Source organism: Grampus griseus (genome assembly GCF_964374135.1).
Source record: "Grampus griseus genome assembly, chromosome: 14".
In the NCBI taxonomy this organism is placed as follows: Eukaryota; Metazoa; Chordata; class Mammalia; order Artiodactyla; family Delphinidae; genus Grampus; species Grampus griseus.
This window is the reverse complement of record NC_139008.1, coordinates 15,006,346-15,022,333: the sequence shown is the minus strand read 5'-3', so window position 1 is coordinate 15,022,333 and position 15,988 is coordinate 15,006,346. Positions and strand designations below refer to the sequence as shown.

General features: G+C 37.0%; 1 protein-coding gene across 1 annotated transcript in view; it reads right to left on the bottom strand.

Moving 5' to 3' along the window:
- Positions 1 to 10,397, bottom strand: part of SEPTIN14 (septin 14) — a gene marked incomplete at its 3' end in the record, with an annotated part of 41,948 nt that extends 31,551 nt beyond the window's left edge. The window contains exons 1-3 of the mRNA XM_082670525.1: positions 10,335 to 10,397; positions 1,304 to 1,424; positions 733 to 928 (exon numbers count right to left, since the gene is read on the bottom strand). Of these exons, the coding sequence (XP_082526651.1) occupies positions 733 to 928; positions 1,304 to 1,424; positions 10,335 to 10,388 (371 nt within the window). The 5' untranslated portion in view covers positions 10,389 to 10,397. The remainder of the gene's footprint in view (positions 1 to 732; positions 929 to 1,303; positions 1,425 to 10,334) is intronic.
- Positions 10,398 to 15,988: the final 5,591 nt, after the last annotated feature.

The following is a 15,988-nucleotide window of genomic DNA, read 5'->3' as shown; positions in this document are numbered from 1 at the left end:
GGCTGGGCCCGTGATCCATGGCCGCTGAGCCTGCGCGTCCGGAGCCTGTGCTCCGCAATGGAAGAGGCCATAACAGTGAGAGGCCCACATACCGCAAAACAAACAAACGAACAAAATAAATAAATAAATAAAACCCAACCATCTGCTGCTGACAAGAGACTCATTCAGCATTAAGGACACACATAGGCCCAAAGTAAAGAAATAGAAAAAGATATACCATGAAAGTGGAAATGAAAATAAAGCAGGGGTGGCTGTAAAAAAGATCCAACTGCATGCCATCTATTACAATAGAGCCATTTTATTATTTTTTAATTGAAATATAGTTGATTTACAATGTTGTGTTAATTTCTGCTGTACAGCAAAGTGACTCAGTTATATATATATGTACATGTATATATACATATATATATATATTCTAGAAGACTATTACTTTTTTTTTTTTTTTTTTTGCGGTACACGGGCCTCTAGCTGTTGTGGCCTCTCCCGTTGCGGAGCACAGGCTCCGGTCGCGTAGGCTCAGCGGCCATGGCTCACGGGCCCAGCTGCTCTGCGGCATGTGGGATCTTCCCGGACCGGGTCACGAACCCGTGTCCCCTGCATCGGCAGGCAGACTCTCAACCACCGCGCCACCAGGGAAGCCCGTAGAAGACTATTACTTTTTAATACATGGAGAAAGAAAGTAAGTTCCTTGAAATAAGAATAATTTTTAAATTAAAATAAAAAACCACTCACCTGCCTTCCTTGTTTATTTGATCACCATACCCCACTGTTTCCACAACAGTTAAGTTCAACTGAATATTGCTTTCCTGAAGTTCATATGTCTGAATTTTAAGTCCAACATTTGGGCAAAAATGTGAGGATTTTTTGTCTTTCAAGTTAGTATTGAACAGTGTGTCGATCAATGTTGATTTTCCAATCCCAGTTTCCCCTGTATAAACATAGATACATCATAGGGGAATAAGATGTCTGAGAAGAAGTAACACCCTGACCCTCTAGGATGGTTTAAAGGGTCCCAAACACTTTAAAGACTGGAATATCCTTGAAAGTATACATGCTACTCTTGACTCCCTCCATCATTACATAATATAGAAAGATAATATACACAAAGCTATATCAGATTTTGAAAGGCACTGAAACACTTAAAGAAAAAAATGTCTAAGTAACATGACTAAAGATACAAACCAATACAAACATGAAGACATAGTCTTAAATTAACAGCACCAGTGTTATGCTGCTTAAGGTAAGTTGAAATGAGCATTTAGGAAAATCAGGAAATAATTCATGTGAGGGGTTTGGCACTTACCCACACAGAGAATATTAAAAAAGAACCCTTGTTGAACAGATTTGTTCACCAGTTGTTGAGGCAAACAATCAAAACCAAAATGACCAAGCGTAGTTAAACAACGGATATTATCTTCTTTTTGCTTAGAGAAAAAAACAAATAAAAATATATTAATTAGAATAGAAAATGTCATTTGAAAATATGACTATAATAATATGTCAAAGAAATGGAATTGATTATCATTTGATCATCATACCTCAGATAAGATGCAAATGAAGTAAATTTGTGAGAAGAGAAATCTTTATCCAGACACACAGATTTTTGTCATCGTTTTTATAAATAGTGACTCTATCTCTGATCACACTCAGACTATGTTTTTAAATTTAAAAATAGGAAATTACAGAAGTACCACAAGAAAGCCTAGTATGTTACTATACAATAATAAATTATTTTTATAGAAAAAAAGGAAACAACATTCTTTCACTCCGTTTCAGTGTGGTAATATATTCAGGAAATCCAATATATGTTAATATATGTAAGGAAATCAAAGTTAATTTGAATTTTTTAAGAAGCAACTAAAAACTTTGACTTCAGATTTCTTATATGCCCTCTGAGAACTTGTGTTATATCAAATTGTTAAAGGAATCCACTGCTAATAATACCAACCTAGAAAACTAGAAATCCAACAATATTATACATAAATTTACCAACTGATTATTTTTAAAAGGTGGAAAAATAATTCAAAGAATGCTTAACAATCTACACTAATCTCATCCCTAGAAATCTCTCCCAAACAACTAGAAAATTTCACAAATGCTTTTTGCATAAAAGTGTTCACTGTAGCTATCTAACATCCAAATGTATGACTCCCTGAAATAGAATATGCAAGTAAATGATAATATATTTTTTCACGCACACACTGGGGCATTCTTAAGTCATTTTTAAAGATGTTTATGAAGAATGCTTTAATAAATTGAAAAATACATGAAAATATTAAGTTAAAAAAGGTGTGAAATTGTGTGTACACTCCTAGCTTTTGGTGATAGAGTAACTTATAGCATTTTACCTTTCCTTACATCAACAATTAGAAACAACTGTTTGGGGAGTTCCCTGGTGGCCTAGTGGTTAGGATTCTGGGCTTTCATGGCCGTGGCCTGGGTTCAATCCCTGGTCGGGAAACTAAGGTCCCTCAAGCCGCATGGTGCGGCCAAAAAAAAAAAAAAAAAAGGACTGTTTGAAGGCACTGGGAGGGAAAGAAAAGGAGGCAGAAACAAGAATAAATCACGCTGGAAATAAGGTTAGCATAAGAGCTGAAACTAGGTTTATCCATATATTCCCTTGAAGTGACTCCCCAGTAAATGAGAAACTTGGGAAGCAGAGCTCAAGCAGAATGACAATCTTGAGCTGGGAAGTCTAAGGTCAGAAGTTGGGCTGCCAAAATACTGGGATATTGAGAAAGAAATGCTGGAAGAGCAAGCCACAGAGTGGGGAGATCCAAATCTGCAAACTTTAGAACACTTGGCTGAGTCTAACTCTGCACGTGCAGGCATGGCTACAAAGAGCTCAGTGGCAATGGAGAGAAGAGTTGGCATTCCAAAAGTGCTAAGCTGGTATTTCAGCAGTGGTCCTGGGAAGGCCCGAGGAGACAGAGTTGGGAGTTTACATTTCTTCCAAGTTAGACAAGATTGGTCAACACTTTAGATAAACACTTTGGACTTTTTATTTAAATTTGTAAAAGGACTTGCTATAGGATTTAGGATTATGTTCTAAGTCAAAGGGTTACTCCCAAGTCAAAGGGTATAACTAAGATAAACCCATCTTTACAAAGAGTATCATGACTCAACAGTGTCCAAATGACTTGCCAGTAATCTGCCTGCTAAAACAAAATTCAATACTCTTTAGAGAAATATAATAATAGAATTCAGACTTTCTACAATACCATCCACAATGCTCAATGCATAATCAAAATTACTAGGTTTGAAGAAGCAGAAAAAAATCTGTCTCATAGCCAAGGAAAAACACAATCAATAGAAATAACCACATAATGAGGATACTGGAATTGGCAGACAAATACTATAACTGTTATGAACATGTATAAGAATCTACAGAAAAAATGAGTTTAATGGATGAAGTGATAGGTAATTTTAGATACATGAAAGATGATGATATAGGAGTCAAAGCATACCACCAAAAAAAGTCATCAAATCACAAAGGAAGACAGCAAGATAACAAATAAAGAACAAAGCAATTACAGAACAATCAGAAATAATTAACAAAATGGCAATAGTAAGTCCTTACCTATTGATAATTGTTTTAAAGGTAAGTGAATTAATTCTCCAATAAAAGGTCATAGAAGGTTGAATGGATTTTAAAAAACCAAATGATATGCTGCCTACATGAGAATAACTTTAAGAACACAACAGACTGAGAGTAAGGGGATGGAGAAAGATATTTCAAGCAAACGGTTACCAAAATAAAGCAAAGGCAGCTATACCTATTTCAGACAAGATAGACTAAGTTATAATTATAAAGAGGACAACCTATCAAGAAGATGTATTTATTATAAATATGCACTCAGTACCTAAATATGTAAAGCAAATACTAGCAGAACTAAAAGGAGAAAGAAATAGCAATGCAATAGTAGCTGGGGATTTGAATACCCCACTCTCAACAATGGATACATCATCCAGATGGAGAACCAATAAGGAAACAGCAGATTTGAGCAATGCAATAGACTGAATGGACCTAATAGGCATATACAGAAAGTTCCATCTAACAGCTGCCTACTACACATTCTTCTCAGGTGCACACAAAATATTTTCTAAGGTAGATCATATATTAAGCCACAAGACAAGTCTTGATTAATTCAAAATGATAGAAATAATATCAAGTATCATAATGATATGTAAGACATTTACACTGAAAACTACAAAAGAATGATAAGAGCGATTAAGATTGAACTAAATAAATGGAAATATATATCGTGTTTACACATTGGAAAAACCATTAATATTAAGATGCTCTTTCACCCCATATATATTCAAATGCAATTTTAAAAGCACAGGAGAATCTGTTTAAATGGCACCTACTGGCCAAATGTTGCATAATTGAGCATCAAAATTATTAACTATGAGACTGCTGTTCTTCATATTTCAATTTCATGTTCCTTTCCACATGCCTACCCCTTCCTGAATCACCCTGCTATGGGACTCTTAATTGAGTTCAGTAGTAAGAGTAAAATAGGTTTACTATATCATGTTTTTAGCATAACTATTTTGAATAGTGTGGTCAAAAATATGAAATTATTTTAAAAAAATTTTTAACAAAGAAAACATACAGTTGGTAGTCCTAAATAAGAATATGCTTCAAAGATTTTTTTAAAAACACTCTTTGCATAGAAATTAAATTATGCTATTTCTTTTTCCATAAGCATTATAATATTATAGACACAATGATATAAGGAAACATTTGTATTAATAGTTTCACTATGATTAGTATTAGAATTCATTTAATCCTCTTATGTTAAAATAAGGGATTAAGATCCAAACAGTTTACATGATTTACCCAAAGACAGAGTTCAATACACTTTGAGCTCTTTGAGATAGAATTTTATTCACTTTATATCATTAACTCCCAGCTCACAGTAGGCTTTCAATAGCTTTTGGTTGAATTAGTGCATGCTAAATGAAGAGTGAATGGTAGAGATAGGAGCCTACCCGGGTCCTATCTGGTCTCAACCAAGAATCCAGGAATCAACCAAGAATTAATTAGTAAAAATTCCATGGGGATTTTATATTTAAAGAGAGTGTATTTACCAATCCTAAACTGAAAATACAATCAAATAAGAAATAATAAAAATTTTCAATTTGTAACTACTTGTGCTCTTAGAAGACAGCGTTTATATATGGTGGTAAATTTTGACTTCTCTACTCAAAAGAGAACATTCTGACCCATATAATCTGAAGATTATATGTAACAATAAAAGATTTGGACACTCTACTGTCCTCTCTGTCCTACACTCCCTTGTGGCAGGCTTCTCTCATTTTAAAAACTGTAGCTTAGGGAGGTACCAGATCAAAGTGCTCTGTGTGTCCATAGAACAAAATATAGCCCATTTTCTTATCAGGAACAGACCAGAAACCTTGGCCTCATGAACACTGAGTTTTCACCCACAGAGCAAATATCGATAGAACAAGCAGGGGTTTCCATAGAATCATCACTATTACTTAACAAATGTCTTCTGACGGGCCAAAAGTTCTTTCTTATAATATTTACTTTTATAAAATTCCAAAATAATCTATGGAGAGAACTTAAATATTTCAGATTCTACTAATTTGGAATTTGTGATCTTTCAAGTCTCGTTCTTGAATTCAACTTTGCATCATCCACAAACAAAGCACAAATAAAGCAAATTAAGAAATAAACAAGGTAGATATATAAAAATATATGAACCTACTATTAAAAGGATTATTTCACATGCATTCACATGAAACTGAAATGCAAATCATACATTATTTTAATCCCTCATGATAGCAAGGACACACAGACTACATCTAGCAAATGGGATACTGTACATAAAGTTATAGTCTGTAAATTTATAAAAGGACTCTACAAGCTCTGGCAAGCCCTGATGTTTACCCTGTATTCACTGAACTTTTTTTCCCAGTGGTATGGGGAAAGGTAGCTGAATAAGAAAAGTCACTAGTCATTGTGAGCCTTTGGGACAGTCACTGGTGCCTGTTTTCTCTTCTGTAAAATGAGAACATTTGATCAGTAGAGCTTAAAATTCTTTCACACTCTGATGTTCTATAAGTCAAAGAGTCTTATTTATGAAGAGCCTACAATTTCAATAGAATAAAAGCCATGAAGAAAAAGTTAAAATATCTATTAATATCATACTAAGTACCAAAATTACAGAAAAGTCAAAAAATAATATAGGAATTTGGAAGAAGGATAGATGACTGTGGCATAGAGTAGTTAAAAATAATTTTAAAAGATGGCAGATTGTCTCTTGAAGACAGGATAAGACTTGTATGAAGGAGGGAGGTATTATGAACAAGAGGTAAAAAAAGGACCCAACAATAGAGAGTTTTAAATATGAGGCTAAGGAATATGGATTTTATCTAAATGGTAATGGGCAGTGGCTAGAGGTTTGAGCCAGAGAATAGTAGAAGGAAGAAGCATTTCAAAAAGATGAATAAGGCACTAGCATGACAGTGGCCTGGAGAGGAAACTAGAGCCAGAAGATGAGTTGTGAAGCCCCTTCCCTTATAAAAGTGAGTGTTCTGTTGGTGGGAATGTAAATTGATACAGCCACTATGGAGAACAGTATGGAGGTTCCTTAAAAAAACTAAAAATAGAATGACCATATGATCCAGCAATCCCACTACTGGGCATATACCCAGAGAAAACCATAATTCAAAAAGACACATGCATAATTCAAAAAGACACATGCCCATCGACAGACGAATGGATAAAGAAGATGTGGTACATATATACAATGGAATATTACTCAGCCATAAAAAGGAACGAAATTGGGTCATTTGTAGAGATGTGGATGGATCTAGAGACTGTCATACAGAGTGAAGTAAGCCAGAAAGAGAAAAACAAATATCGTATATTAACGCATATATGTGGAACCTAGAAAAATGGTACAGATGAACTGGTTTGCAGGGCAGAAATTGAGAAACAGATATAGAGAATAAACGTATGGATACTAAGGAGGGAAAGTGGCGGGGTGGGGGTGGTGGTGTGATGAATTGGGAGATTGGGATTGACATGTATACACTAAGATGTATAAAATAGACAACTAATAAGAACCTGCTGTATAAAAGAATTAATAAAATAAAATTCAAAAATAAAAACTAAAAATAGAACTACCATATGACCCAGCAATCCCACTACTGGGCATATACCCTGAGAAAACCATAATTCAAAAAGAGTCATGTACCACAATGTTCATTGCAGCTCTATTTACAATAGCCAGGACATGGAAGCAACCTAAGTGTCCATCAACAGATGAATGGATAAAGAAGATGTGACACATGTATACAATGGAATATTACTCAGCCATAAAAAGAAATGAAATTGAGTTATTTGCAGTGAGGTGGATGGACCTAGAGTATGTCATACAGAGTGAAGTAAGTCAGAAAGAGAAAAATAAATACCGTATGCTAACACATATATATGGAATCTAAAAAAAAAAAGGTTCTGATGAACCTAGGGACAGGACAGGAATAAAGACGCAGACGTAGAGAATGGACTTGAGGACACGGGGAGGGGGAAGGGTAAACTGGGATGAAGTGAGAGAGTGGCATGGACATATATACACTACCAAACGTAAAATAGATAGCTAGTGGGAAGCAGCCACATAGCACAGGGAGATCAGCTTGGTGCTTTGTGACCACCTAGAGGGGTGTGAGAGGGAGGTGCAAGCAGGAGGGGATATGGGGATATATGTATATGTATAACTGATTCACTTTGTCATACAGCAGAAACTAACACAACATTGTAAAGCAATTATACTCCAATAAAGATGTAAAAAAAAAAAAGAACAGAGCTATTAAAAAGAATTAGGTTGATCAGTATGGGCTGATATGAAAAGTTGTTCAAAGATTAGATTAGTTATTTCCTGTAAAGAGCTAGGTTGAAAGGCCTGTTATCTCTTTCTTATTGTTTGAAATTTTCTTTTAATAATGTTATTTTTAATTTCAAAAAGGAGAATAAATTAAGTTGCCAGTTGTAAAGGGTTCAAAAAAAGTTTGGAAGACTACTTGCTAAATGGTTTGTAGCAAGCATTTATATATCAGATTAAAGTTCGACTAATTGGCCTTTGGGATCCACCTATTCTAAAATTTTATGATTTTAATGTCATGTAAACAGAGGAGCATTCACCGTGATTTAATGCATCAGAGGGCCCAAAGGTAATATGGGATGGGCATAAGTCAGTGGTTTAGTCACTGAGATAGGACTCTGACAGTAGTTTTGTCACCAGCAAAGCCCACTGGGGTCCCTGGGAAAAATATGATGGAATCTAGGTGATCGGATAAGGTCTAACCTCTTCTTTTGTGCTTAGTCTAATCTCACTTGCCTTAAGGGGGCCAAGCGCAGAGCCCCTACACCTAACGTGTGGGATTAGAGTTCCCAGCTCAGAACCACTGCACTCAGGACTTCCCTGGTGGCACAGTGGTTAAGAATCCACTTACCAATTCAGGGGACATGGGTTCAAGCCCTGGTCTGGGAAGATCCCACATGCCATGGAGCAACTAAGGCCATGTGCCATAACTACTGAGCCTGCGCTCTAGAGCCCACAAGCCACAACTACTGGGCCGACGTGCCAAGAGTAGCCCCCGCTCGATGCAACTTAGAGAAAGCCTGTGCGCAGCAATCAAGACCCAACGCAGCCAAAAATAAATTAATTAATTAACAACAACAAAAAGAACCGCTGCACTCAACACCCCCACTTGGCGCTCCATATGGAGAAGCGCTGTTGCATGACACCTCAATTCAAGATGATGACAGTGAACCGTGTGCAGAGATGCTGCTGCACCCGGCACTGCAGTCGCCCTCCAAGAACGCCGCCCCACTCCGCTGACAAGAACCCTATAAAGCGAGCCCGTAAACAGCTTGTTCAGGAGAGCGAGGACTCTAGAGCGAGAGCTCACACCTCTCCATTCTTTGATCAAAGAATAAACCTTTCCTTTGCTTCTGAACCAAACTGGCTCTCATTCTATTGGCTCCAATAACACCAGGCAGGAGGACTCTTGTTGGACCCCGACTCAAAAGGGTCGGTAACAATAAGATAACTTGTCAACTTTTCTTTCGCGCTAAGTCTAGTTTCACTTGCCTACAGGGGGCCGTGTGCAGAGGCCTGCACCTAACACCTCGGATTAAAGTTCCCAGCACAGAACCGATGGGCCCAACACCCCAACTTGGCATATCGTGTGGAGAAGCCCTGCGAGCAACACTTCAACTCAAGATAGAGGTGGGGTGCCGTGAGCACCCACGAGAACTCCGCCCCTCCCTCCGCAGACTGGAACCCTACGAAGCAGCCTGCCCACAGCCTGTCCGCAGAGTGTGTACTTTAGAGCTTGAGCTCACACCTCTCCATTCTTTAATCAAAGACTAAACTTTCCTTTGCTTCTGAGCCGCACCCAGTCTCACTCCACTGGCACGAGTGACCCCAGGCAGGAGGACCCTTGTGGGGACCCGACTTGAAAGGGTCAGTAATAGTTTCAGAAAAGCAACGAAGATGAAAGTTGGATCAAATGTGATTTTTAAAGTGTGGCTGATAGAAAAATAAAGGTGGAATAAACCATTCGCTTCAGAAAAGTAACTGAGAAAGAGAAGAGAAAAAATATGATCGTTTGATGGTTCAAACAAAGATACAGAAAACCATGCATGATTGGAGGAAAACACCAAAAAGAGAGCCATTAGTTATTAAGTCATAAACAAACACTACTTAACATAGCTCAATATTCATGTATCTGTTCATGTATCTATTTTGGTCAAAAATAGTTCTAAAACTCAGTTTTCACCCATTCAGATATGCTACTCTCTCTTTTAGGGTAAAATTTTATGTGAATTACTATGTTTTCCCTAGTACAGAGACGCGTCTTAACATGGAACTTGGTTCAATCTCCCACTCAGTAAAGTAATAAAAAAGCAGCCACCCAGCCACTTCCTAAAATAACTTCATTTCAAAGTTTTTTATGATCAGTATCTAAAGGTCCACAAACATATACATCAAAGTAGCATTATTCTCCTCACCTACTGGGAGGTTCTGGAATTTTCATTTGTTATTCTTTGGTGTTAAATAGGAATAGTCTTTTGTACTACTAAAAATGTCTGCAGATGCAAGAAACATGCATCAGCTATTTAAACGATCATTGATATTTAACTCCAATCAGTGTAAAAGTTAATTCATGTCCAAACATAACAAACATAAGCCTTTACCATCTAGGTCTATATCAGTTTACTGAGTCAATATTTTGAAGCTACACAATTTTGTTAAGGACAAAAAGGAGAATTCTCTTTGAAAGATATACTCAACTATATCTTCATCATCGGGTATTTGTGTGGACATACGCATTGGTTTTTCTGCCATGTCAGACTGAAGGAGCTGAAAATAAAGAAACAAAAACCTTTAAAAGATTACTTTAAAAGGCTACATTCCTACAATATAATTTAGATCAATAAGGGAGCCTAGTATAGACATTATCCCTGGTTTTGGCTTTCAGTCCACACTGTTAACCTGTTTTCAATTGTGGCTGCTTTGCTAGACAGGCTTCTATATAATAAATAATACTCAACTTATAATGTACAGTAATACATTTAATCATAAACATATAAAAAGCATCTAAAGAAAGGTAAACTCCCTTTTGAAATCAAAAGGACAAAGAGTATTGTTCTTCTTTAAAGAACTCTCTGGGCTTGAGAAACGGAAACAGGGAATTTTGCTTTTCTTTTTCACTTTTTCTTTAGTGAAGTATAGTTGATTTACAATAGTATATTAATTTTAGGTGTACAGCTAATAGTATATTGCTTTCAGTGATTCAATATTTTTATAAATTATACTCCATTTAAAGTTATTACAAAATAATGTCTATATTTCCCTGTGCTGTACAATATATCTCTGCTGCTTATTTATTTTATAGGTAGTTGTTTGTGGCTCTTAATCCTGTACTCCTATATCACCCCCCTTCCTTCTTAAAAAGTGCTAAAAGAACCAGGAAGACACTTATAATTACTTAACTTTCCAGAGTAGCTTATCAGGGGAGGCTGAGGTGTTAGAGTGTACTTATTGAAGGAGAATTGAGAAAGCAGAGCTTCTAAAACTCTAAATGACTCCCTTAGACAAGAAACTAAATTAATGATAGTTGTCATTTATGAAGCATTGTGCTGAGTGCTGATGTGCTCTATCTCCTTTAGTTCTCATAATAGATATGAGATACATATATTTTCATTGCCATATGCTAAAAGAGAAAATTCAGAATCGAAAAAATTAAGTAACTTACTTGCTCGAGATTTCAGCTATGTGGCAGACACAGGTCTGAACTGATTCCAACGCTGGTGTTCTTTCTACTGTCCCCAGTTCTGGACCGAATATTCACTGTGTTTGCAACAGTTTGGAACAAGGGAGGAGAGGTACAAGAGAGCAAGCTGTGCTGATTTCTAAGCAACACTGCCTGAGAAGGACATGCTATCCTACTTTTGAGTATAACACAAAGATACTGAGACTATGAGGCATGTTTTAAAGGGAAATATTATATATAAGCATAGCAAAGAGAAAAGCAAACAGAATTAAAGAACGGCTCTGTACCATGGTCTTTTCACTTGATATATCCTGAGGATTATTCCACTTTAGTATATAGATTTACCTCATTTTTTCCCTAATGGTAAATAGTGTTTTCTACTACAGGTAGTGTTTTGTTCTATGGTATGGTTTACTCTAGTCTAGTATATATGAAGGTTCTATACTATTTAGTAGAACAATAATGGTGGGTATTGCAGTGATTTCCGAGCTTTAATTGCAATCCAACAGTAAACACTGAAACCACTGAAAAAGGGTTATTTCTTAACTTCTTATACTTATCCTACTTCAGAATTTGAAGTAAATTACTATAAATTTAAGAGTCTTGTGTTTCAGTTATGCAGATGAAAAAATTCTAGAGATCTAATGTACAACATGGTGACTATAAGTAACAATACTGTATTTTATACTTGAAATTTGCTAAGAGTAGATCTTAAGCATTCTCCTCCCCCCAACACACAAACACACATGCACACACACGCACACAGTGGTAACTATGCGGGGTGATGGATATGTTAGCTTGATTGTGGTAATCATTTCACAGTGTATATGTATATCAAAACATCACATTATGCACCTTAAATATATACAACTTCTATTTGTCAATTATATCTCAGTAACTCTTGAAAAAAAGAGAGGAATTAAAAAAAATAAGTATCTCTGCGTAACTGTTGACTTTTTGGCAAGTCTGCAGAAGATGGTTTGAAAACTAAAGATACAAGTTATCTTATTTTTTAAAACCTAATTAATGGTGCCTTAAACAAATAGGGGTTTACTTCTTTCACATAAATCTAGAGAAGAAGTTTACAAAGTATGGTCCCTGGGCCCCTGGGGATCCCTGACTCTCTTTCAGGGGGCCCGTACGGTCAACTTTTTTTTCTAATAATACTAAGGTAATTTGCTTTTTCCACTGTGTTGACATTTGCACTGATGGGTCAAAAGCAATGGTGGCTAAAACTGCTGCTACTTTAATCAAGGTAGTGAGTACCATAAAGCATTTATACCGTATACAAGTGCGAAAATAAGTTATGTGATTGTGAGAGATAGTAACTCATTTTATGGAACACCAATTTCAACTGCAAAAACAACTGACAAATACTAGTTTTTTAGACTTGGTTATTTCTAAGACAGTTTCTTGAAAATGAATGAAGTGTGCTTTACAGCATGAAGGAAAATAACTGAAAATATATGTTGTAAATGATAAAATTTGAACTTTAAAGTTTTTGGAGAACTTGTATCCACTATCTTGACAACTTCCTAATACTTACAAACTTTCCCAAAAAGATTAGTGATGATATTAACAAACACAAATTTTTATATTGCATAATGAAATACGTCAGCATTAAATAAACTAGGGTTTTCCAACCTCAGCACTATTGACATTTGGAGCTATATAATCCTTTGTTATGCATTGTTAAAATGTTTAGCAGTATCTCTGGCTTCTACCCAGTAGATGTCAGTAGCAACCCCAGCGTGTGACAACCATTGCCACATATTGCCAAATATTTCTAGACATTGCCAAATATTTCCTAGAGGGTAAAATCATACCCATTTAGGACCCACTGAGTTAGGTAACTCAGTAAACAGATATTTTCCAAATGGCCAGTGTGTGACATTACAAAGTCATACATGAGTTCAAGATCCATTTGGAGAGTGAGACAGACTAACAAGATTGTGGTGTAAAAACCAAAAGTATATGAATATGGTTTCAGATTCTACATTGCAACTAATCTCATCAAGTTTTGGTGGGGTATCAAAGAAGAATATTCACAATTACAAGAGAAGACTTATTAAAGGATTCTTTTTTCCAACTATGTATCTATATGAAGTCAGATTTTCTTCAGAAACATCAACCAAAACAACATATTTCAAAAGATTAAATGTAGAAACAGATATAAGGATCCAGCTGTCTTTTTTCTCTTTTTATGGTATTAAAAAATACATAACATAAAACTTACCATTTGAAGTTCAGTGGTATTCAGTATATTCACTTTGTTGTGCAGCCATCATCTCCAGAAGTCTTTTCATCTTCTCAAATTGACATTTTGTACTCATTAAACAGTAACTAGACATCTCCATTCCACCTTCAGCCCCTGGCAACAATTGTAATGTCTGTCAATGTCCAAATTCAACTACTCTAGGTACCTCATATAAGTGGAATCATACAGTATTTGACCTTTATTTTTTAACTTTTTATTTTATATTGGAGTATAGCTGGTTAACAATGTTGTAATAGTTTCAGGTGCACAGCAAAGGGACTCAACCATACATATGCATGTATCCATTCTCCCCCCAACCCCCCTCCCATCCAGGCTGCCACATAACATTGAGCAGTGTTCCCTGTGCTGTACAGTAGGTCCTCGTTGGTTATCCATCTTAAATATAGCAGTGTGTACATATTGATCCCAAACTCCCTGACTATCCCTTCCCCCCATCCATCCCCTCTGGTAACCATAAGTTTGTTCTCTAAGTCTGTGAGTCTGTTTCTGTTTTGTAAATATGTTCATTTGTGTCATTTCTTTTTAGATTCCACATATAAGGGATATCATACGATATTTCTCTTTCTCTGTATGATTTACTTCACTCAGTATGACAATCTCTAGGTCCATCCATGTTGCTGTAAATGGCATTATTTCATTCTTTTTAATGGCTGAGTAGCATTTGACCTTTTGTGACTCAATTATATTACACTTCGCATAATGTCTTCAACGTTCATTCATGTTGTAGCATGTTTCAGAATTTCCTTCCTTTTTAAGGCTGAATGATACTCTATAGTATGTATACATATACTACATTTTGCTTATTCATTCATCTGTCAACAAACACTGGGTTTCTTCCACTTTTTGGCTATTGTGAATAATGCTGTAACACACATGGGGATGCAAATATCTCTTTGAGATCCTGCTTTCAAGTCTTTTGGTGTTATCTACCCCGAAATGGAATTGCTGGATCATATTGTAATTCTATGTTTAATTTTTTGAAAAATTGCCAAACTCTTTTCCACAGCAGCTGTACCATTTTACATTCCCACCAGTAACGCACAAGAGTTCCAATTACTCCACATCATTGCCAACACTTGTACTTAACTGTTTTTTGTAGTAGCTGTCCTAGTGGGTGTGACTTGGTATCTCGTGGTTTTGACTTGTATTTCCCTAATGATTAGTGATGCTGAACATCTTTTCATGTGCTTTTTGGTCATTTGCATGCCTTGTTTGAAGAATTGCCTATTCAAGTCCTTTGCTCATTTTAAAATCTGGTTACCTGTTTATTTGTTGTTGACTTAGAGTAGTTTTTTATACATTCTGGATATTAATCCCTTATCAGATATATGATTTGCAAATATTTTCTCCCATTTTGTGGATTGTCATTTCAGTCAATTACTACTGTTCTTTGATGTACAAAAGTGTTAAATATTGAAGTCCAATTTATCCATTTTTTTCTTTTGTTGTCTGTGCTTTTGATGTCATATACAAGAAATAATTGCCAAGAACAACATCATGAAGCTTCTCTCCTATGTTTTCTTCTAAGAGTTTTATAATTTTACTTCTCACGTTTAGGTTTTTTGATCCATTTTGAATTACTTTTTTTTTTTTTTTTTTTTTTTTTGCCGTACGCGGGCCTCTCACTGTTGTGGCCTCTCCCGTTGCGGAGCACAGGCTCCGGTCGTGCAGGCTCAGCGGCCATGGCTCACGGGCCCAGCCGCTCCGCAGCATGTGGGATCTTCCCGGACCGGGCACGAACCCGTGTCCCCTGCATCGGCAGGTGGACTCTCAACCACTGCGCCACCAGCGAAGCCCCTGAATTACTTTTTGTATGTGGTGTGTAAGGCTAGGGTCCAATTTTATTCTTTTGCACGTGCATATCCAGTTGTTCCAACACTATTTGTTGACGTCTCTCCTTTCCCATTGAATGCTAGCATTAACAGATGAACATTTGCAGCCGATTTTGGTGAAGCCCAATTAAGCAAAATGTTACCCCCTTAAAAGAATTCCATTAGTCTCATCAGTAGACCTGATATATTGAATCATTATTATTGTATTTTTAGTTTCGTCAATATAAAATTCGGGAGGGGGCCGGTATTTCAGGACTGAGGAGAGCGACGGCTTGTGTGGTCACCTAGGGGACCGAGCAGCGACTCACGCGGGAGCTTCTGATTGGCAGTGGCTATGAGGGGTCCTCGGCTCTCTCGGAAGGCGCAGTTCTGCGAGTGCCGGGAGCGGGAGGTCCGGGCCCCCGGGGTCAGCGCGGCCCTGGTGAGAAGCAGGCCCGGGAAAGCGGGTGGGAGTTCCGAGCCCTGCATATGGGAAGCAGTCGGCCCTGGGCGCCGCCGGCGCATGCGTATCGCAGAGCCGAAGCCAGCGCGGCGCGCCCGCCATTGCTTGGAGGCTTTCGTC